At 42.4% G+C, this 24,463-nt stretch overlaps 1 protein-coding gene across 2 annotated transcripts in view; it reads left to right on the top strand.

The window, feature by feature from the left end:
* Positions 1–24,211, top strand: part of kcnq1.2 (potassium voltage-gated channel, KQT-like subfamily, member 1.2) — a 176,158-nt gene extending 151,947 nt beyond the window's left edge. For both annotated transcript variants that reach the window (XM_035156458.2, XM_035156461.2), the window contains one exon: positions 22,241–24,211. In XM_035156458.2, the coding sequence (XP_035012349.1) occupies positions 22,241–22,387 (147 nt within the window). In that variant the 3' untranslated portion in view covers positions 22,388–24,211. The remainder of the gene's footprint in view (positions 1–22,240) is intronic.
* The last annotated feature ends 252 nt before the right edge of the window (positions 24,212–24,463 follow it).

Below are 24,463 nucleotides of genomic sequence, written 5' to 3' on the forward strand. Positions count from 1 at the left end.
AAACTGTTTTGCAACTTGTCCTCTAAATAAGGCCATATGTTGACTGGCTTTCCTTCCTTTTGACGTTTAGCCTTTTGGTGTTCCAATTGATGTTAACCAGTTTGAACCAGAGCAATTTCTTGAAATCTCTGGTTTGAAGCGGTCCTTGTATGAACAGCACTGTTAGCCTAGCCATGCTGTGCCATGTAGCCCAAAAGCTATGTAGAAATTAGGTGAAGCCAATGTCTGTCTGGTTCAACAGCACCGTTTTGGGCAGTTTATAGTGCTTGTGTCTCTAAAAGACGTCACAGCACAGAAAAGGGCCGGGAAAATAAATGCTCATGACCACAGCAGAGTCATTTAATCAGGGAAACGTTTCCCACTGAAGACAAAAGCCACAGGTGTTTGTGGCTTTTTTGCCCAGTGTGAAAGGGGCTAAAGAGAAGTGATTATTCTGCATTTTGGCAACATAAGAGAAGTGATCAGTCCTTGGAAAGGATTTGTGACCAAGGCTACAACAAAACTGATTCCTACAAACTTGCCTCTGTCTGGTCCAGCAAAGATCACAGTGGAATACATCAGCCTTTCACTGCTGAGTCTGTCTGAGTCATCTCACCTGGCGTGGAATGACCTCAAGTGCCATGAGGTGTGACTCCGAGCAATTCCTTCTATTACAAACCACAGTTTGTGAGGAGGAGCATCGCTCAGCCACTTGGGTGGCTTCCCTTCCTTTCTCATCGCCTGTGCTCACCCAGGAAGAAATTGTACAACACCAAATTTCCAAAGTCTTCTTTTTCACACGCTAAGTGATGAATACTCAGCCATACAAGTGGAAGTTTAATTTTCCTCTTACTCCCTCTCTTGCATTTACCCACAAACCTCTTTTTTCTGTATTTACTGAGCCCAAATTAGACTCCGTTAGGTGGAAAGAGGTATAACTAATGGCACACACACACGGGCCATATAACTGCATATTTCCAGCCTGTCCTCTAGTGTCTGTTTCAGCAGCAAGAACATGTCTCTTTATGTCTCTCACTCTCTCTGACAGACAGTGGGTACAGTGTAGTTAGAAAATGCAACGAGCTAATTCAGCATGGCACTTGAAAAGATTTAGCTACCTGCAGACGTTTCCCGAGTAAGGCCACATTTCCTCCCCTTATTTCTAGATCAACAATCATCTAAATGAGGACCGTGATGTGTCCTGACTGCTTCCTTTGAGCGGGACGGACAGTGACGGAGGAGATCGTGCGAGATGGAGAAGCATGGAAAGTGGAGGAAAGAGTGAGAAGGGCAGGGGGTTGTGTTTGATGACAGCCCAGCTCTCTGTTTACCACAAGCTCAAAAATAATACCCAGCCTGGTCTGCAGCAGGCATGAGGGGCGGGTGGGAGGGGGAGATCTGTGTACATATGTGCGTATGTCGCCCCAAACCCAACAGCTGGAGGCTACAAGGCTGAGAGAGGGTCCCTCAAAGCTGCAGGGGGGGGGGGGACAATGGGAGGACAAGAAGGCGTATGGTTCTGTGTTTGGACTACACATATAGACATTAAGCCCGTGTGCAAGCGTGTGCAGAATTCTGTGCTTACAAGTGCACACATGTACATGAGCTTTACACACCAGCAGGCTTTGTAAAAGGCCGGGTGTCACACAGACCCTGTATCTGGCTCCAGTCTGAATTGTCTTATTCATGCTCTCTAATCTATTTAAATCCCAACTGAGGCAGCGCTATGAATCAAAATTAATGAGCGTGTTGTTGATGCTGATGTTAAAGCTCTGGTATGAGTACTGTATCTGCCATTCACAGCGGCAGCTCGCTCACTAGGCCTCTATTTTTAAGAGTGTGTGTGTGTGTGTGTGTGTGTGTGTGTGTGTGTGTGTGTGTGTGTGTGTGTGTGTGTGTGTGTGTGTGTGTGTGTGTGTCTTTGCCCACGACTTGCTTTTACCCTGATGACTAGAGGCAAGTGGCCTTCTCAAGTGACAGCGACTAGGTACTGTGAGGGGGATTGTACCCAGGCAGCTGTGCATCTCTCCCTACCTCTCTTTACTTCTCCTTCTCTCTCTCTCTCTCTCTCTCTCTCTCTCTCTCTCTCTCTCTCTCTCTCTCTCTCTCCACATTTCTAAAACAAAAGTACTTACAAATTCTGTGATTAAAAACCTTCCTGTTTGTGTAGAGGCCGATCAGATAAGAGTTGCCACATACAGAGGCAACATGAGGGCTAAAAACAAGGTAAAGCTGATGGCCACTTTCCTGGCTCAGTACTGGCATACCTGAGATGCTGAAAACACTCCGGATGTCTGCACTGAAGCAGGAAATTGCATGTGGACAACAACAGGAGAACGATAGTGGGTCACTAGATGAATACATTTTTACCTCCGCCAAGGATGTTATGTTTTCACCCCTGTCCATCTGTTTGTAAGTAAGATTATACAAAAACTACTGGATGGATATTCACAAAACAGATCATAGATCATAGGGCGGATGCAGGATTTTTTTTCTTTTCACTTTCTTTAACGATAGGACGTTTTTCAACATGTTTACAGATTTCCCAGAGAATAATCTAAATTTAGGGAACTATTGTCTATTATTCAAAGGCTGTTTTTTTTTCTGGATGTTGGCCCTGCAATATTCTGGTGACCTGTCCAGGGTGTTCCTTTTTTCTCCCCCAATGTCAGCTGGGATTGGCTCCAGCCCCCTGCGACCCTCAAATGATAAGCAGCATAGATAATGGATATCTATGAGTGTGTGAAATTCAGTGCAGCTTGATTGAATATAAGAGGAGTGTAGTTGGACCTTGGCAAAGCTCATTCTTGTTTGTTTGTTTAATAGTCAACAGAATTTCATGAAAACATCTACATTTTGCAGAGGGTCGACATGACCTAAGGAGGAGCCAGTTCCAATTTTTTCTCTTTCTTTAACATTGTGAGAGGCGTTTTTCAACATTTTTCTCGATTTCTCAGAGAATAATTCATGGATCTTGATGAAAAAATACGACATATCATATCCTCAGTGTGTACAAGTTGGTGAAAATCTAAATGAGGGGACTGTTGGCCTTTTGTCGAGGTATGCACTCTACTTTATGCCAGTTTAGTCTATTTTTAATTTTGAATTGTCATAGTCTCTGTCCCTCTCTATTTTAATTATATTCAACCCTTTAAGTCTGACTGATATTATTTGCCTAAAAAACACTCTCCTGAGACATAAACTGGACAAGTCAGTCGAATATCTTTTACGTCCTTTTAATACATTTGCAGGCTGATTGTTTTCAATTACTTTAACTGTGCAATGCTCTCATCCAAGGTTAGTACATTACATTCTTCTTCTTTATGCTTTCTACTTCTTTTCAGGTTACGAAGCAGAATAGTGCGAACCATTGACAGTGTATTGCGTCCACCTTTGGCATCTGACCTCATAATTATATGTTTAAATGTTTCTTTAGGTGATTGTACGTCTGCGGTTTCGTTGCAAACAGGAACTTCTTGTAGCTAATGTCATATGACTTAAGTACTCACACTCATAAAAGGAGTAGAAAAAGAGGAATACAAACTAAAAAGATTTCAATCAGGAGAGACTTTTAGAGGAACAAATGAGAATGAGTAAATCAGAATGAAATGAATATGTATTGCAAACAGAGGAATAGACTTTGGCACTTGGAAGCAGCCCTTTGAATAAGCTGTTTTGGATAGAAGGGGACTTCCACTTGGAGCCTGGTGCTGGTGATGAAAAGGGAGCATGGCGACAGAACGTTGGATGAAGCACTTCTGATCGGAAGGTTGATGACCCTGTATCCAGAGTTGAGGTGGTGCAGAGGTGGAGGTCGGTCACTCAGGGATCACGGTACTGAACTGACAGCTGAACGATAGGAGGGAGAGGGAACATTTAGAAGTTTGAAAGCTTACAGGTGATTGGCTTAATGTGAGCATGTCAGGTTTCAAATGGATGAGAGGAGTGAATGAGCTAGTGGAGTTTAGAGATAACAGGAACTGTGCATGTGACTTAGGAGGCAGGTGCAAGAAGACAGACTTCCTGACTGAGCAGGAGCAGTTACTAGCAGCAAAGGGGGTGCACGTGCACGAGGGTGCACACACACACTCTCACCAACAACAGATTCACAGTGACAGGTGTACAGACTAAAGAAAGAAAAATATTTGTGTGAGAGAACAAACTGGATTGCAGGCCAGGACTGCAGCTGAAACCGTGAGGTCTGACCGTCTGCATGGACGCTAAAAATGTTATGGACCATGGCAGGTCGCAAGCGGCAAAAAGTGTAAAAAGTGTTTTGGTTCATTATAAAATTTAATTAATTTTATAGTTTTATTGTGTTTTTTTATTGTACATATACACATGCAGATACAGTAGCACCTTTAAGACAGATGCAGGGAACACAGTATATCCAGTAGACCACAGTGAAAGGCCAAATGAGTGGATTAGTTTCATCTGGCCTTATCAGTGTTTCATTCAGATTCTCTCCTTAGTTCACAGGTTACATGAACAAACGTGATCTGGTGACCTTTCTGCAGTTTTCCCGGTTACTCCGACCACCCGCGTGTCTCTGAACGCTCTCACTGGCCAACCAGGGGTCTCCAGTCTGAAAGAAATCCTCCTCCCTGTGTGTTGTATTTTACACCATCAAAACACTTACTCCTCATGAAGCCAGAGAAACATCTGCAAGGCTCCCTGCTAAGACCGCCTCCCATGTCTGCATCTGTGATGAGGAAAAACTCCACCATAACAAAAACACCGGGCTGAGTGGGACGGGGGAAAGATGCTATATTTGGAAAAGGGACAAAGGGGCGACAAAGTGTCTCTCTTCTTTCTCGTTTTCTCTCTCTCTTTCCTTTACTGTGCCGCCGCCTCCTTTCCATCTCTCCGCCTGTGCATGAGGCCAGCTGTGGTCATAAAGCATAATAAGGCTCTCTATCTGAAATAATGGCTTTAATGCTGGTTAAAAGGGGAACAGGGGGTTGGTTGGGGTCAGGCTGACTCCTGCGTCCCAAGGATCAGCTGGCATGCCGTCGGGGAGCCGTGGCACCAGGCACAGGGCCACTGTCTGGACGGGGCAGACAGCTGGCGGAGGGGTGGGGCACGAGGGGATTCTCTCCGTCTAGGATACACACACACACACACACTCACATACACATCATAATCTTTAATTCCTTCCACTGTACCGAGGCAACTCTTGTTTACATCGCATGTGTTGTGGTATTTTGTGTCTCTCTCATGTCTAAGGAGCTTTGTGGTCTACAGTGCGAGTCATTTTCTCGGAAAATGAAATAAAGGAATACCTTAGGTGGTGCTTGATATAGACTCCAGATACTGCATGTTTTATACTGCCTATTAACACACCATCACAATAAACTGTTTTTCAGTTTTATTCAGAGCATTTTTGGCATCCTCAAACAACTGATTGCAGCAAAACCACAATAACTATGGATTTTTGCATTTTAATGATGAAACGAATAAGTATATCAAATATATAAAAAAAAACATTGTCATAATGATGATGGTTGCTGGATGAATAAAACAACACAAAACGTTTGAAAATGAGAAAATCTGAGTTGTCTGAGGAAGAGGAAGCCTACTGCTCAAAACATCACTGGCAAATATCTAGGTTTAGGTGTGCAGGCCTACTCTTTATGTAACAAGTACTAAGTGATCAGGGATTTGACAGAATATGATCATCAACAAACACACACTCAAATGTGAGGTTTAACTGCTTGGTATTTTTTTTGAAAAACCTTAAATTGAAACTCTTTTGTATTGTTGGATCAATGAAAAAAGCTATTGGAAAAAACTCAGTTTCTACAGGTTTTATTTTCTAACTGACCAAATAGTAATTAAAAAGACGTATAGTACTACTAGGCCGCTGTATTTGTAAACTGTGTTTTATGTCTTAGGTCCCCGAAAAAACAGAATGGCTTGTGTTGTTGGGGGATTTTTCTTCCTGTGCTTAAGCCACGACACCATTATCCATCCAGTATCCATTTCAATAGTCGCCCTCAACCTAGACCAAAGTGCTGGCACGCCCCTTGTCATTTATAATATCAGGCTGACTGGCCTATTGATGACGAGAACAAAGCCACAGTGTGGCCGACCTACAGCAGTGGCCGTAGTAACATAGCACCTCCTCGGTGACTGACGATGCCACACTGGCTGCCACCACGGCCTGGCAAGGGATTGGGGGTGATGGTGAGTGTGTGTTTGAGGGGTCGGGGCGCTTTCGGTGGTTGTGGCAGCTGGCGGTGAGTGTGAGTGTGTGTGAGTGTGTGTGAGTGTGTGTGTGTGAGTGTGTGTGTTAGGGGAGTGGTGTTTTCTGATTTATAAAGACTCCCCTGTGTGAACCCCAAGCATGGCCACACCCTGGATGAAAGTCGCTCGCTGAGGTGCACGTACACATGCTCACACATTTGTAAACACACACACACGCACACATGCACAGGCGCTTTGATACAAAGATAAACACACAGATATGCCAGATAGCAGGAACAAGGCAACTGACAGCGTACCTTTAAATGTACAAACTGCCAAAGCACTGGTGCTGCATATGTCAGTGTCCTTCCATACTAGAGTGCACGTGCATATCAGTATATTTGTGTGCGTGTGTATGTGTGTGTATCATCAATGGATGAATGTGAGTAATTCAAAGAGTCCTGCTGCGTCACTGATGCTGTAGATGTGGTGTCTTGTGGCTGAGCTGTTTATCAGGAGAATGTAATCACACTGTCTTGATGGAGTCGTGTGACAGCCATTCGTCCTCTTATATTCGAACCCTCTGTGAAGAAATGATAGTGTTTGCTTCGTTGGATGTGTTGAAATAATTCCTAGAAGAGAAGAGGCCTTAAATGATTAGAAATGTTTGTCTGTGTGCGCATAAGTACACAATCTTTCTCCCTCGTGTGTTTGCGTGCACGTGTTTGTATTATATCTATGAATCGATGTGTTGGCGAGTGCAAATTCTCAAGTGTCGGACGGATTATTTTGTGTCGCCTACTGTTAATATTCCCCTTTGAACGTACAGTATTAAAGTGTGTGTGTGGTTGTCCTCATGAGGGGAGCGGTTTTCGGAGCAGATCGCGTTCAGCTGTCTCTGAGGACAAATGCTCCATCGGGCAACTGCTTATTCCCCACCACCCCCCGTCTCACCCCTCCACCCTGCGTCCCTCCCTCCTCTGCTCCTTACCCCCTGTATGTTTGATTTTACTCACTAAAAAGCATTTTGAGTGCTTTTAACAGTTTGGTCACAGGACTGGTATAGCTGCATGTGGTGACAGCTTCCTGGATGGAGTTTGGAGGTGTTTATGGACAGATGGTGATTTGCTTCATGGGTTTTACATTTAATAGAGGATCGTGGGCATTTTAAATTGTTTTTCGTTTAATTTAGCTTTTGGCAAATTCTGATGAGAAATTGGCTTTGCAGAATAATGGGGATCAATCAGAAATCCAAGCAGGATTATTATTGTTTAATATAAGATACAATGACCCTTTGTTAGTTACACAGCAGCAAAGAGAATGGTCAAACAATAGAAATAAAAAATTGAAAAAGTAATGAATGAGTAAACATTCAATACAAACATAAGGACATATATAAATATTAATAGAATAGAAAAAAATACAAACAGAATATATACAGTGTAACAAGATTGTATTAGCCATTGCATTGCACAGATAGATATGAGAAAGGGGTGTAATATTTCCTTTATTCTGTTGAATTTTAAACCTAAAATTCCTCAAAAATCACAGGTCTTTAATTGTCTTTTCCAGTCTATATAAATATACGTTGTTTGGTATTTATTTTACCCATATTTTCTCATGAAAATCAAAATGTATATTTAAAAATGTTTATTTCTTTACTCGACGGAACGAACCCTAAAAGTGTTCCTGTTCTGTGGCATGTTCCTGTGAGCAGCTTCTTGTTGCCGCCTTCTCGTAATTCATCCCTTTTCGGCTTGTTTATGCCCGAAGTTTATTTTGTTTGCGGTAACATTTCCCCGACCTTCACATCTGTCAATGTGAAAAACGCTCATGCGCCTCCAACACGACATCAAAGCCTCTCCCTCACCCGACACTCTCTCTGGCTGTTTCGGCTTTTGACTCTTTACCTTGACACCATGAAAGACCATCAGTGTTTCCGTGTTTCCCCCACACGTACGCATGTGCACGGACACACACACACACACACGGTACAACATGGGTGTGCACACACACGCACATACAAAGTTTCTCGCTCTCCCAGCCTCGCAGTCATGTCTAAACAGAGTGATCAGTAAATCAAATAAAACACCCACAGTGTTTCGGGCAGAGGAGGAGTGTGCAGCGAACAACAGAGAGATAAAAGGGGGAAGAAAAAGAGAAGGAGGGGAGGAGTGGACTTGGGGGATTGTACGTCCTCGTGAAAGTAGCCCTCAGAAACAAAAGCAGCTTTGAGTGTGCGCCCACTCAGAGGAGAGATTAGCCGGTACACACTCCCCTTCACACACCACCGTCACCGCCGCCGCCACCACCACCACCCTCGCAGAAAAGAGCTTTGGCTGCAGTTTAGCGGCACGTGGCGCAGCCCTTGATACTTATCATGTGCATCAGGTGCTCTCGCTCGGTTTCCTGTTCTTTTAAAACATAACCACCATTTCCCTCGTTCACTCCCCTCCTCTTCACTCCCTCTCTCAGTGTAGAAACAGACCATCCACACCGCTCCCGTGCGGCTTTACCCTTCACTTTTTCTCCCTCTCTCCCCCTCTTCTCTGTCCATCTCTTTCTCCTGCTTTTACAAATACAAAGAACATACTGTATCTGCCAGTGTTAAAGTGAAGCCATTCTCCTTGGCAGCGGCTCGGCTCGTGGTGAATCTGAGCCGGGCTAGCTGCGTTTTCCAGTTGGCACCGAGGCCACTGGTGGAGCAGATCGGTTGCTCGATGGGTTACTGAATTTGAGTTCAGCTGACACGTCGGTTTAAGATTCATTCACGCAGTCTGTCATTCTTGTTCTCAAACTCGCTCTCTCCCTCTTATCCACTCTCAGCTTGCAAAGTATAACCCCAGTTCACCTCATATGGAGCATTTTCATGTGTTACACTTGAATGATGCTGACTTACAGCTTTACTTGCACAAAGTATGACTACATACAGGAATTTCTACAATATGACGAGCTTGGCGGTGTATTCAAACAGGGTAGAATAATTTAAGCAGGACAGTTTAGAAATGGGTCACATGAATATATCACACTGACAGTTATTCACATTCACTGCAAGCTGCATTTCTTTATCTGCATGCAAAGGCCGTTTGAGCACAAACCAGAGAGGAAGAATATTTTAAGATCATGTTCCTGTTTAGTTGTAAAAAAAATGTCAAACACACAAACCAGCACGCTGTACTGTAGCCTACATATGAAGCTTGAAACTACTGAAATATACAAAAGTCTAATAATACCTAAGAACAACATTCATGCAGCACAGCTCAAGACTGATGGTGTCCCGTCATCCTGGCTGAACACAGATGTTTCTCAGGACCCCTACGAAATGATTTCATGTATGATTTTTTATTAATTCATTTCAAGCTGTCACTTAGCAAAGGTTAAACATAACCAAGTGCTAACGATTGACCTCAAATGTCTCTGCTACAACACGGCACCGCCTCTTGTGCTGTTACTAGAGTGTGTGGGTGCAAAAAGTGACACCAGTCCGTCTCTCCCCTCAGTCATGGCTTACTGGCAGGACCTCACAAATACACTGCCCTGGATAAACAAAACACACAGGAGGGCACTGCATCGGCTTCATGGAACCTGAGTTGACCTACAGACCCAGAGTCTGAGGTAACTTAAGGACAAATTTCACTAAATGCATTTTTTTATTAGTCATTGGATTCAAACAGTCACCAGCTGCTTGCTCGCTCTATTGCTCCATTGTGTCTGTTGGGCTGTGTCAGCACTGGCTTCACCCACTGTCATTCTGCTGTAGAGGGGAAAAAAGAACAATAGCAATAGTCTTGGGTGGCACTTAACCAGGGAAACAGACTATGGCACTCCAAAATTTGAATAATAATTATAATAATAATAATAATAATCATCATCCTCATCATCGTCAAAAATCGATTTTATTCATAGCACCTTTCAAAACACAGTTACAAGGTACTGTACAAGTAAAAAATGAAAGATTGAAGGCAAACAATTGGAAACAGTCAGAGGAAATTTGAAGCTCACACTTAGTCGGAGCACACAGAAATGGAAACATGTTACTGATGAAATAGTGTACACACTGTTCACAATCGGAATAGTTTCTTTTATCACACAAAACACAACCAGTGATGCTTTTTGTAGTTGTTTTTGCTCCAGACTACATTTTGGCTCATCTCTATCAACAGCTTTCTGCATATGAATGCAAATAAAGTAAAAAAGCAGATGCATTTGATCAATGTGTTCCGCCTTCTTTGCTGCAGAGGGCTTTCTGCCCCGAAATCCTGTCCCCTGCCTTCTTGCCTAATCTGTTTATAGAGATTAGATATGTGGAGACAATATGGTGCATTAACTTTTGCACCCGATAAGATTAGAGATGTGATCTACAGCTTATTTGGATAAACCAATTATTTATCATCATCGTGTTGTTAATGATGTCATGATGATGTCATTTTAAAAGGCATTGCAATGATTTGAATTACGTCAGCATGTCCTGACTGGGGTATATATACAGCTTGTGTTGGTAATGTGCGTCTATCTGTCTGTCTGTGTGTCCGTCTGCCCTTTGCACAAAACATGGTCAACAACAACATTTTGACTTTGGGGCAGTTCAATTTTTTTTTCCGTAAAGGTGGTGAAATAAAGTGTGTGTGGAGCCCTGATTCTGCAGTCTCCTGTTTAAACACACACACACACACACACACTACCCAAAACACATCACCAAACGTTACACACTCTTTCATGAAAGCTGATATAAACACAAACTGACACAAACACACCAATAATGAGACGCTATCCCATTTCATAATCATGGTCCAGGCCCAGAACACAAGCCCCCCTCCCCTCAGAAATGAAAGAGCCCAGAAGATGAGTCAACACACAGCGAAAACAAACTGCTGAAGAAAAGGCCAGCAGGGTCTTTTGAAGTTGGCCCGACCGTCCTCCTCTCTCTTTTCTCTCCTCCAGCTCTCATCCATCCTTTCATCCACACATCTCCTCCCCTCAGCCTCTCCTAACCACCAGCTCACGCTTGTCATAAAACAATTATATGTCTTCCCCTCTGTTTGTGTTTCTCTTTTATGTTGTGTATATGTGTGCTTTGTTTTTATATATTTGATTTTACGAGACGCGTTTGAACATTTTAACTGGCTTTGGTCAGTTTGTGCTGTTTTAAAATGCGTGTTATAAATTTAGTGACTTCTCTTATAAAGCCAAGGCTTCACTGTGTGTTGTGCATGTACACTACACACACACACACACTCCACAGTGTGTGTGTGTACAGTTTGTACAGCTTTGTGGTTTTTCAAGCTAGAAGTCTGAAGAAAATTACACACCTCCACTGAAGATGATAAAAAACTGTTTTTACAGATGCAGGCCACTACCAAATGTTTGAAAACTCCATGCAAAACGTCGAAAATTTGAAAACCTTGAGCAGCTAATCTGTGAATTATTGAAAAAATGACATGCAGCAAAGTTTGGCAGTTTTTGTAGGAGAACAGGAAAGTGTAAACTCATGTTTACACAATGTTGAAAATGCCCTATCTCAAAACATTAAAGAAAGTGAAAAAGAATGTATGGAGCACCCCCCTGAGCCAAAGTTTAATGTGTTCTTCCTTGGATCATGGCCCCACCCTTCTAGAAGAGAGTAGTTCAGTAGTTTTTGTTTAATCTTGCTGACAAACAAACAAACACAGAGGAAAACAGTGACATTTCTCACTGATGAGACTCTTTAAAGTCATAAACAAGCTTCATTAAACGAATGTGATGCTTTGGCTGCATCCCCCATCCTTTACTTTGTGAAATTTAACACTACTTCTGCACTTTTTAAATTGAGAAAACATGCACGACAGCTGCTCTGGAAGCAAAAAGACCAGCCAAGTGAAAGTGAATCCAGTCGGCTGCAGGAGAGCTTCATGTTGATGTGTCAGTGCACGAGAGAACCTAAGTGTGCCGGCTGCGATGATGTCTAACAAACTCCCGTCCAGCTGGCGTTCAGAGCGGGAGGTACACGTGAACACAAATTAAAAGCATTTCATGTCACAAAGTGAAGGCGTTCTTCTCTTTTACCTAATGTTCTAAAAACAAACCCGAGAGCAGCTGTGTTGAATTTATTATTTTCTATGCGCTCTGGGTTTATTCTATAGGCCGTATATAAAGATGGACGACGCCTCTCCACTTCCTAACACTATCCAGAAATGAAGCTAAAACATCGAACGCTACCATCTTGCACATTTGGAGCCAGAGTCTGTGCAGTAGTGAGTTGGGGGTGGGGGCTACTGATACATACACTCGACCAATCGTGAGTCAGTCTCAGCTGTCAATCGTGACATTACACCCTGTTTTTATTGGATCAAATTATTAAAATCAAACTTACTAGAAAAATGAACACTCGACCAAACATTCGTGTGATACCTAAAATGACAAATATAATCGCAGTCCCATCCACTGACATGAAGGAGGCGGGATGTATGACCAATACTGCAGCAAGCCACCGGGGGCAATCAAGACACTTTGGCTTCACTTTTAGGGAGCTGTCACGTCGTTTATCTCGATGTACAGTCTATGATTTATTCTTTTTAAAATATCAGCACAATTGTGGCCTGCTGACTTTCCTTTGTCCGTGTGTGTGTGTGTGTGTGTGTGTGTGTGTGTGTGTGTGTGTGTGTGTGTGTGTGTGTGTGTGTGTGTGTGTGTGTGTGTGTGTGTGTGTTAACCTCCGTAGACAAAAGCCACCAGTGTCAGATTTTTTTTCCCTGCTTTCAAATTTATTTTCCTTTTCTTCTGGCTTTTTCTTTTCTTTTTTTTTATTTCCCTCTTTACTTTCTCTTTCTGCCCCCCACCCCCCCACACACACACTCCTGATCTCCATTCTCCATTCATGCGGCCCTGTCACAGTGATGATAATGATGACCTCTGTGTAATGCAAGCTTGTTATTGGCCCACCAGCGAGGCCAGTGTGTACACCCTCTGTTGCTTTTTCTGCATTGTCCATTGTGTCAAGAGAGAAACACTGGATCGTGTGTGTGTGTGTGTGTGTGTGTATGTGTGTGTGTGTGTGTGTGTGCTTGTCTGTGTTTGTGTGTGTCTGTGTGTAGGTGAAACCCAAAGAGCAGGCAGGGCAGTCTGGCTGAGCTGCACAGGGGGATCTATGCAGAGGCAGAAAACTTCACCTGAACTGACCCTATGCTGTAGTGAGCTGATTAAACTGTAGGATTTACGGGATAACTGGGATGGATCATGATTTTAAATGACAACAGTCTCCATGTTTCACTGAACAAGTGATTATTTCAACTCGTTTTTAATTTCAAATAAACTTACTGTTGTGAGTGGATAAAACAAAACAGTGGCATTAAACTGTTGTCTATTCAAGACAAGCACCCGATTAACAGGAAGTAGGAGCGTCCACCATCTGAGTCTAAATGTCATTACAGAGAGCACTGATTCGTTTGGTCACATGGGGGCAGTGGAACAGGCTTTAAGCTCACCTGGTGAAAGTGCACTTGTGTTTTAATTTGGGGACATATTTTAATCTGATGAGTGTTAGTCTGATATTCACAGATGTTACATCTGGTCTGGTACGCAGCATGGGCAGTACTGTGCAATTATACTGTGCAACAAGTGTTTTGTTGTTGTTGCTGAGACAGATGCCTCCTGCAGCTGGAAGTGGTTCGGTTACAGTGGTGAGAGTGGAGGTGTAGGCCCGTCAAACAAAAACAATGGGCTTAAAGATGAAAAAAAGCTCTGTAGCTCTAAATGAGATTGAGTCAGAGGAGATTTCTCTGTGGGTTTCTCATGTGTTTCCATCATTACACATAGTAATCATTGTTAATCTACAAAATATTGAATAGAACAGCTTTTTTTTAAGATAACTTCAGCCACTGTGTCTTCACCCACAGGACAGTTTCAGTGTGAAATGAGAAGAGCGAATGCAGTTAGAGGAAAGATCCAAAAACTGGGTTGGAACTGAACCTGTGTCCACTGCATGGGGACTTTAACCTCCGTATACAAGGCGCCTGCCACCTGACCTGGGCGTATGTTCACCAATGTTTTAACTGAACATTAAATTGAAGCTGTTCTGACATTAGATTTATTCAGTCAAAATATTAGGCTTGGACAGGCAAACACAATATACAGGTGTAACACAATGAGATATCTGTTACCAAGAAAAAGGCAGGCTAATTTAATTGATGACACAAAGGTGTAGGATTATTGTAGTGGTTTTATTGATTGTGATTTTTTTGCTATGTTTACCCATGAGCTATGTGTGGGCTTTTAATAGCATGCTGAATGGAGAATGATTTGGCTGTTTTCACATTTTCTATAGTGTAAAAAAAAATTCTAAATAAAAATAAATAAAGTACATTTCTAACTCTGTTACATTAATATTTTAGATCTATAGTGTAACTGAACATGAACAAAAGTGAAGGAAGGAGCAATGGTTTTTAGATCAGGTAAACATTTGTTTTTCATGGGAAACACAGGCACTCTGCGATACGCATTAATGCTAATGGGTTATACACTATTCCACTGATTTACAGTTGGTGATGGAAACACGCCAAGAACCACAGTTATGTGCCAGAAGTCAGGGAGGACGAAGATGACAGATAGACACTAAACATGGATGAAAATCATGCAGGTTTGAAAATGATTCTATATTTAATCCCATGAATGCGATATCTCATGGCTTGAGGGAATTTCTTCATATTTGGTACAAGTATTCACTTGGACTCAAGGATGAATTTATTAGATCAAGGTCACAGTGACCTCACAAAGCACCATTTCTGCCTTGTGAAGGTGATACGTCTGTAACGCTGTGAGGGAATCATCTCACATTTGGTACAAACATTCACTTGGACTCAAGGATTAACTCAATAGATTTTGGTCAAAGGTCAAAGTCACGGTGGCCTCACAAAGCATGTTTATTTTTTTCTTGAACACAACTTGATATCAGCTTGAGGAAATGTCTTCGAACAAACGTTCACTGAGGCTCAATCCCATTTCACCCCTTCTGCCCAAAGGGAAGTTCATTACATGTGGCACAAACTTTTACTTAGACTCGGGGATGACCTGAATAGAGTGGGTCAAAGGTAAAAGGTCAAGGTCACATTGACCTCGATATATTAGGACTGCCCATAAGGAATTCCATTACATGTGGTACAATTCACTGGGACTCAGTGATTAACTGATTCGATTTCAGTGGTCAAAGGTCACAGTGGCCTCAGAAACATGTTTTTGGCCTCTTGAATGTGATATCTCAAGAGTGCTTGAGGAAATTTTATCAACTTTTGATCAGTTGTCACTCAGACTAAGATTTTCATAGTGACTGTGTTTCAATGATCAAAGGTCAAAGTGACCTTTTATAATTCTGGGAAAAAATGATGTACAAATATGCACACGGAAACTGCACTGAATCACGGAGACAAACAACCGCAGTGCAGTAGTTCTAGTTTTATCCCTAGAATGTGGCAGTGTGAATTTAAATTACCTCACAGACATATAGTTAACGGGGAAATTAGACGTCAATTATGGGAAAAAACATGTTGTGAAAGTGAAGGACCCAATGGGGATATTAAAGAATTCCTTTCCATTTGGAATAAACATCATGTTAGTCATGCTTGTGCTGTGTGAGTAAGCACAGTCATAACAAAGGTGAGAAAACAAAACTATGCTTTAATACGGTCTGGTGTTCCACAGCCCAAAGCTTCAGGCCGTCTGAGGTCACAGCGGCGGGGGGAAAATGCATTACACATTCACTATAGCATGCAAGGACGGTGACCTGTGCAGTTGTTTCCCTCTGGCCTTATCGCTCTCTGTGTTCCCGCTCCGTCTCCATTGTCTCTGTGTGACTGAGAGCATTTCAATGACAGGAATCTTGTTTTGTTGAATAGCACGTTCTGCTCGGACATAGATGCCAACACATTCCAGTAGCTGGTAGTCTATCCTTCTGGCAGCCCCGCACCTCTGTCTCCTCCACTCTGCTCTCTTTTTCACTCCTCCTCCATTCCTCAGTGCTCCTCAAGGTGACCATCAGAGAGAAAGCGCTAGAAGGGAACATAAATGTGTCTCTGTTTACAGCGTCCCTGTGTTTTTGTGTCCGCGCGTTGAAAGACTATCTACTCCAGCCAGGACTCTGCTATACAGTGAATACATCGGCCTTCTCTTCCCTGCTGAACAAGCCACTCCACTTCACAACACCTAATTACCATTCATGACATGTCAAGGCTACCACACACTACCTCAGCCAGTATCTCATCATATCCATACCCAGCATGTCATGTTTCCATGTGTCAGTAATCATGCAATGGTAGAGTTTGGCAGGGATCAGAGAAAGCAGCGCTTTAGCTTTTCTCCAGGCTTTATATCTCCCCAACAGATGGCAGTGTGAATCGCTCTATCAGCACCGGCCAGCTCGAGAGGACTGAGTGTCAGTGAAGGATTGCCATTCTACATTACATTCATAGTAAATTATAGACTTCTCTTCTCTTCTCTTCTCTTCTCTTCTCTTCTCTTCTCTTCTCTTCTCTTCTCTTCTCTTCTCTTCTCTTCTCTTACGAAAGAGGGAGATAATTAAATTACCTTTTTAACTCTGATTTCCCTCCAAAATTCCCATGCAAATTCAGGAAAAATATACAGCAGCCTATAGCATAGAGTGAGAATAGTGTATTTTCATGTCTTTTGTATGTGTTGCACAAAGCGAAATAAGGCACTAAAGCACTATATACCAGTTGTTTTCCAGTGTCATCTTATACACATTTCACATAATTCACCCTGACATATTCAGCACCTCTGGAAACGTTTGGAAACTATTGCACTGGCAGAAGAAAAAAATATAAAGTTGTTTAAATGTTGCTTTGGCCCCACAACATCTGTAGTAATTCTCCAGTATAGGTTTAGAAAGCAAAGCTGTGTCAAATGTCCATGGATGATGTAATGAGTTGTATGTCTCACATGGGCTGGTCACTGTTCTTGTTTTTGTCCCGGCTGCTTCAGTTGCCTAATGTGCACCAGCATCAGTGTGGATGAAAAAAATGTGCTCTGAGGGAAGTGGATGCTATCTGTTCAATTTTAGGTCCTATACACTTTTTAACCTTTACATGCGGCCAATTGGAAACTTCACTGCATCAAGGCATCAATTCCCATAGATAGGCTGATGACACACAGCTTTATATTGATATCTCATGATGACCCAGGACCTAGCTTTTTAACTTAAGGCTATTTTAGATATCAGGTTATGGCGCATTAAGAATTTTCTACAGCTCTACATCTTTAAAGATCCTTTTATTGTTTTTTTTTAAGGCTCGTAATGATCTTAGTCCAACCTATTTATCAAATTTGCTTGTATCCTATGAACCTTATAGAAGCCTCAGGTCTTCTGGTTGTGACCTTTTAATTACATCCTCATCCTTTTGTTACTGTAGACCACGTCTCTGGAGTAAAGTCAGGAGCTACCTTAAATTCAATGTATTTTATGTATTTATTTGTTTATTTTATTTTATAGTATTATAATATTGTAAAAGTAAATAGATAATACATTTAAATAATTGCATCCCTTTATTCAATTTTTATTTTCTGGATTGCCTTTATTTTATATTCTCTTACTCTGGTTTTACTTCAGTAAACTTAACTGTTCTATTATTTTATTCATCTATTTTGAATAAAAATTTTAAGATAAAATTAAATTGTATTTATTGAGTCTTTTATTTATGATATTTTTGGTTTGTGTATGGATGGAGTATTGTTTTCATCGTATAAAACAGGTCATCTTACAATGTGTTTGTATTTAAAGTGCTATACAAATAAAGTCTTATTGACTCACTGACTGATTGATGGATTGATGATGACTTTTACCCAGTGGTCTCACTCCGTTGTTTGCTGTCACCATGTCGTTATTAGTTTTCCATTATTACTCTCTTGCCTACAGCTTTTTGGCCTCAGCTAATGTCCGAACAAGGATGTTGTCCCTTGTTTACTCCTTGCTTGGTTGTTGTTTGCTCTCTGCCAGGGGGAGTAGCACAAACAAGTGTGTGTACATAATGTATGTGCGTTTGTTTGTCTCCTCGTGTTTGTTGCAGTTTACCAGATAGCAGACAGTCACTCCCAGGGGAGGGCAGGAAGGTGGTCCAGGAAGGGTGTTCCTGTGTGAACAGGAGCTCTTTGTCCTCCCCGCTGTTGTCCCTGTACTTCATGTCTCCACCAGTCGCTGCAATGACTGGAGGTTCATGATGTACAGGTCACAGATCAGCACAGAGAGTTAGGGTTAGGGTTAGGGTTACAGAAAATCTTGGTAATTAATTATTGGTTGGACAAAATAAGCTATTTGATGATATCCTGGGGAAAAATGAAGGGCATTTTCATTGATGATAAAAATAATTTAGTCTCAACCAATATCTAATTTATCTTTCTCCAGTGTTTTGAGAGACAATATATCCTCAGTGAATCCAAAAGACTTTTTTATCTTTGTCGAATAAAAAGGTTATATAACTATTTCCTAACTACTGTATCACTGCTTTATTACATCCTCTGTATTACTCATCTAGTGATAAAGGCAGTCATGCCCGAAGGTTACAAGAGTCTGCATTTCAGTTTGTTTAGAAATTGGGAAAAACAGTCAAGAAAATAATGTCAACTTAAACAAATGCTAAATTTTCATTTACAAAATATTTTATACATCTTGAATTGACTTTTATGCAGCAAAGCTGAAAAGCACCAGAACATGTATCCTTGTGTCTGTGAGTGGACTCAGTCAGAGGGACCTTATCTGGGGTCAGGGGAAAGCCCTGCTGCTGAAGTGCCAAGCCTGTTTGTGACTGTCTCATGTGTTGTCTGTGGTCAGATCGAGGCTCGGGGACAGCTGGAGCATCACCTGTCACTCGATCACATGTGTTTGTATGACATAGCAGTGGTGATACCCAACTACACACTACATAAGGTGGACAGAATTTGAAAAAGAACACACCCTTCCCAATGCAATGGCCCAAGAGTAAATACCAGTTTCAGGAGCCTTGTGTCCATTGCACTAAAATGCCAAAGGCAACTCAGTGAACCATATTTAATTACAAAATACAAACTAGCCCTAAAGCATGTCAAAGGTTCCCACTTTGTTTCCGCTAATAGAGATACAAAATGCCATGTTGGAGCCTTTTGTGTCTGTAAGATGAAAATGAAGTATAAATAGTACCTGAGGCCATTTACAATAGTAGCTGTAATAATTGCTTCTGTTGTAAGCTCTGCAAAATTAGGTCACATCTCAGAAATCATGACAACATACAATACTATGTGTCAAGCACAGGATGAAGGTTTATTGGCAAAGAACAACAATGTACTCAAGTACTCCCCAGCATTGAACATAGGCCTCAACAGGATATTTGCATAACGGACAATACAGACTCTACTTCCAGTAATGAATATGAGTCAAGCCATTATTACCTCTCATCCGTTAACCTGATCATTGTAATGTATCTGTTTTATTTTGTCCACCTTCATTTGTTTTGTCTCTAATGCTACATCTATTATTCTACACTGTTTTCAAACTAAAACAATCTCTGTCCGCACAAGCGTTTTGGCTTTGTATCAATTTTAATCAACCACTTGCGTGTAAACAGGAAGCATTTCGTTGTTAGTCGCAGAAAGAGCTAGGCCAGAAATTGAAAACAGCAATTAGGAAAAGTTAGAGCAGGGATTTTTTTTCTCGGACCGACGATGAGGTGGAACTGTTACTGAAGCTAACGCAGGAGTCTAAGGTGGCCAGTTTTTTGGGCTAATGGCGGTTGAGGGTTGGGTTAGGGAGCCTGCAGAATTAGCGAAGGCTATATCTTGACAAAAATGACCCAATCAGCAAATCTGAGTATCCAAGGTCATTGTTTCCAAACATCTCTACTTCTGCCCGTCCAGACTAAAATGCAGTCCCAAAGTTTTCAAACTAAAAGAGCAATGTTTCGAAACTTCTAAGTTTGAGCGTCTCTAAAACTCCAGAGTAGTGTGGACACCAGGTGTATCCGTAGCAGAGTTTACATGGATGTAGCCTTATTCTTAACCTTGCATTCATCTTTTGGAGACTTACTGTAACCCTCACCATGACCACCACTTACCTAACTCTAACCTTAACCATCTTAACCTTAACTGCTCTTTTTTCTGACATTTTTCCCGGGAGGTATTCTCTGACTGACAGACCCACACACAGACAAACACACACCTCAGTGTAATTACACTATCTCTCTCACCCACATCCACAATACCAGGAGATGTACTCTTGCAACACACTCACTCACAACCTCCAGAGACACATTCAATAAACATGCACTTGCACAATCTTTCACCCATATGCACACCCAGAAAGCACACACACACACACACACACAGACACACTCAGTTAGTGGCAATAATAAAAAAGTGTGTCTGCAGCACGCCTAACTAATTATGTTTTTCTTGTCTCTCGGTGAGTCCTGTGGGCCACTCTGTTCAGACACACGGCAGGAGGAATGCCTGATCCTTTTTAAGCCCCAACGAGAATGTTGATACGTCTGTAGATTACTGCTCAACATGTTTATGATAGCCTATTATTCTCTAAGCTTCATCCGGGCCCAGCGCGTGCTTCGTCTACTTAGCGCAACTATTTAGGTCATGGTAAAATCTCAGAGGAAAGTACTGTGGTTGGTGAAACATCAGTGAACCTGAGCAAAAAGGGTCAATATCCAGTTATTCTTGCTCCATTATACTGTATATTTCATAGCAATCCATCATTTACAAGTAAGTGATGAAAACTGGTCTCATGAGCAGCCAGTGTTCTTGCGCAGGAACATACTCCTGACCTCAAGTTGACAATCTGTGCTGTGTTTGACTGGAGATGTACAAAACATTTGCAGTAATGAGATCTTGGAAACCCATTTCAGAAAGTTGATGACAGAGATTTGTGCTCATTATAAAAAAGCAAAACTAATAGATTTGTTAGACACTTCGACAAAACACTTATAATCACTATAATCATTTCTTTTCTGCAACACATTCTGATATCCCAGATCTGTGCCTCCGATCATGGCTCATATTTCAACAACAATAATAGCTGCTGAATGTCCTGCTCTGCCGTTAAAATGTCAGAGCCCATCAGGCACACGCACTAAAAGACGGGGAGAAAGAGGGGCCATATACCCGTTAAGCCTATGAAAATGCCATTGATGTTAACTGTCCGAATAGTGCCCTGCCAAAAGTACTGCACAGTTGGGCCGGAGTGGCTCGCTCGCTATCAGCGTCTTGTAAAGACGGGAGTCTGGATCTGTCTGTTCTGCCCCTGGTGCATGAGATGTTATGGCTCTTTGATGTGCTTCGCTGTTTAGTCTTTGATTTACAAAGCGCCATCTCTATCATTTTTTCTGCTTTCTTGAATCCACTGGAGCCATTGGAAGATATTGGTGTGTGTGTGTGTGTGTGGTGTGCAAGCATTTCTGCAGGGCTAACTAGATAAGTATAGAGGTAAAACCAAGGCCAAGGCTGTGAAGATGTAGAAAATCCCTTTGAAGGCTGTGTGCAGAATTGTGCGTATTGTACGTGAATGTGTCCGGGTGTGTATGTATGCAGATCTCCTGACAGTATTTGCATGTATTTGGTTCTGTTTTTGTACTTCAATCACACAGTTGGAGACATTCATGTGCTGTCACACTGTGGTCAGACTGGCTGCACCTTGTCGGAGATGTGTCTGTTGGGTGACACACCTGTGTTTGCAGTTGGGAAAGCGTGTAAACAACAGCAGTGTGTGTGTGTGTGTGTGTGTGTGTGTGTGTGTGTGTGTGTGTGTGTGTGTGTGTGTGTGTGTGTGTGTGTGTGCGTGTGTGTGTCCGCCCAGGGATCATATGGCTCAACAGCTTTTGTAATGAGTGGCTTTAGCATGTAGACAGCGACTGGCAGACTAACATGTCATTACACCCTGTCCTGCTCTGCGCTGCTCTGTCATTGGTATATGGCAACATTAAAGAGGCAGCAGCATATGAAAGAAGAACACAAACTCGCTGACATTCTTTGTTTTATAACGCAGGTCTATGCTGTATGTGCAGAGTATGTATCCCGGAGGCATCCAGCTGACTCGGCCTGTTTTGTGTGTTGAATCCAGGTTCATCTGATGGACCAGAAAATGGACTCAGTCCTGCGGATTCTAAAGGAGCAGTTCTCGCCCAAACCGCAGCTGACGTCCAAGCCCTCCATCCGCAGGGTGACCATCCAGAAGTGCATGGGTGCCAGCATCGATGAAGGGCCCTGATGTCATGGAGACGGGCGTGCTGCTGGGTATGATGATGTCATTACCAAAGGACAATTACAAAGGGCACGAGTACACATACACAGCCTGGCCTCCAATACAGGGGGCTTGCGCAAAAATAATAAGGCAACTGAATTTTCCGAACTCCATTCCCACTTCTTCTTCGAAAACTCCAAGGCCTTCGACCCCTAAGAAGAGAACAACTGGATGCATAGAACCACAGAGAGTGGTTTTGTAAGACAGTTGACTTTCTGATGATTATAGGCCTGTAAGGGTCTCTCTTTTTCTACATGCAGCTCTCTCCTCTGCACCAGCATTGTGGGCCCTCTGTCTTTTCCGTGCAGCGACACGCCACATGAATTTATTTCACTACATTAGCCTCATAATCACACTACTCAGATGATGTTAATTTATGTGTGGCCTGTCACTGAGCTGCATTCCTGCACTCCAAATATTATTCCAAAGCTAACTAACCCAGTAATGAAGCCGTAATGCAATCAAAGCACCCGAGTTCCCCAAAGACACAGAGAAAAACCCAGAATCCAGCCATGGCAGAGGCATTCCTCAAATCCGTCTGATTATCTTGGCACCATCCACACCAAGTACACAACAGGGTTATTTCTATAGCCACATATCCATCTAGCCTAACTGTACTTAGACTGCGGCGGCTGTTTGTTAGTAGTGATCAAATAACACGAGGAGGGAAAGGCAGATTATCTGTTGACTTTGCCTGCGTTACAGGGACCGGAAGGCTGGAGTAAAAAGAAATGGAACTAAAGAAATGTGTGTGGGTTGGGTGGGGGTGGTTAACGCGGTGCTGATTTACAGCTACGTTTGGGCTAATAAAAATAGCCAAACTGCCAAGACAGGGCCTGGTGCAGTGTTACAGAAATACAGTCAGAAGTTATGGCACGGCCTCTGTTTGCTCAAGGTTTTCACTGAGAGATTTCAAATGCATATCGATCACAGGCTGCACCAGGACCAGGCTTAATATGCCCCATTACCCTCTTCAGGGGGGGGGGCTCACTCTGCTGTGTGCAATTTGAAATAAATTTGCCCCCATTAGACATCTGATTATTTTTTTTCTCTTCTGAGCTAATGAAGTGCTGAATTCCTTGTAAGGGGAGATCACTCAATGTGAGTTTCTAATGAAAAGAAACACTGGAAAATGTGCAGAATTCAAGCTCGGAGGAGCGGGCGCACCGATTCTGTCCGAAACGTTTGGGAAATATCAGGCTACCGCTGAGAGCCCACGTTTGGAGTAAAAAGACAATGCTCTCACTGTGCTCCCGTATTCATTGTATTTATCTGACTGGACACGGAGGCATGTAGGAAATAGAAAATAGAAAATAACATAACTATGTAGCTACTGTTTGAAAGGCCTCCCGTAATTATAGCATTCACATTCCTACAAAGTCAGATGCACACACAAAAGAGGGATGAACAAGGGAAGGGGAGAGGAGAGAATGATTCTCTGCACCAGCATGTATTTTCAATTTTTGCAGTGATTGGATATTATTTATCTTCCAGGAAATGAAGTGGTTGTATTTTGAATAAACTCTAATTTTGTGACAGACCTTGATACATATCTGCCTGTCTGATCTGCTGTACAGTTTTATAAGAGATGTAAATAGAAACATTGCCTTATTGTACTGTATTTATTATCATGTGGAAAGATCAACCCGGAACATGTCTGCTTGTCGGTGTGATGAGAAACACAGGCCGAGGCTCCCGTTGTACAGATGGATGGAAATGATTGTAAATGATATTCACGCATACCCTCTGCAATGTGGCTCTGCTGTAAATAATAAAACTCCCATTTCATTACGCTCTGGCCCGCTCTCTTGGCTCAGGGAGAATTTGATTACCAGCTCATCTGCTCCATAATTTGCTTTCGTTGGAGGGCGAAACCTGTCTCGCAGTTTCTCTCAGCTGTTTGCTGAAAATCCGGAGCTGAGCCGGGTCAAGGTAAGCCACAGGCCACAGTTTCCATCCAAATAAAATCTCCTCGGCTCATCATCTCGCCGAATTCCTCTCCCACTGCAATCACCACGAGGGGAGAAGAGAAAGAAGAAATAC

This window comes from Hippoglossus stenolepis, chromosome 5 (assembly GCF_022539355.2).
Source record: "Hippoglossus stenolepis isolate QCI-W04-F060 chromosome 5, HSTE1.2, whole genome shotgun sequence".
NCBI classification, from domain to species: Eukaryota; Metazoa; Chordata; class Actinopteri; order Pleuronectiformes; family Pleuronectidae; genus Hippoglossus; species Hippoglossus stenolepis.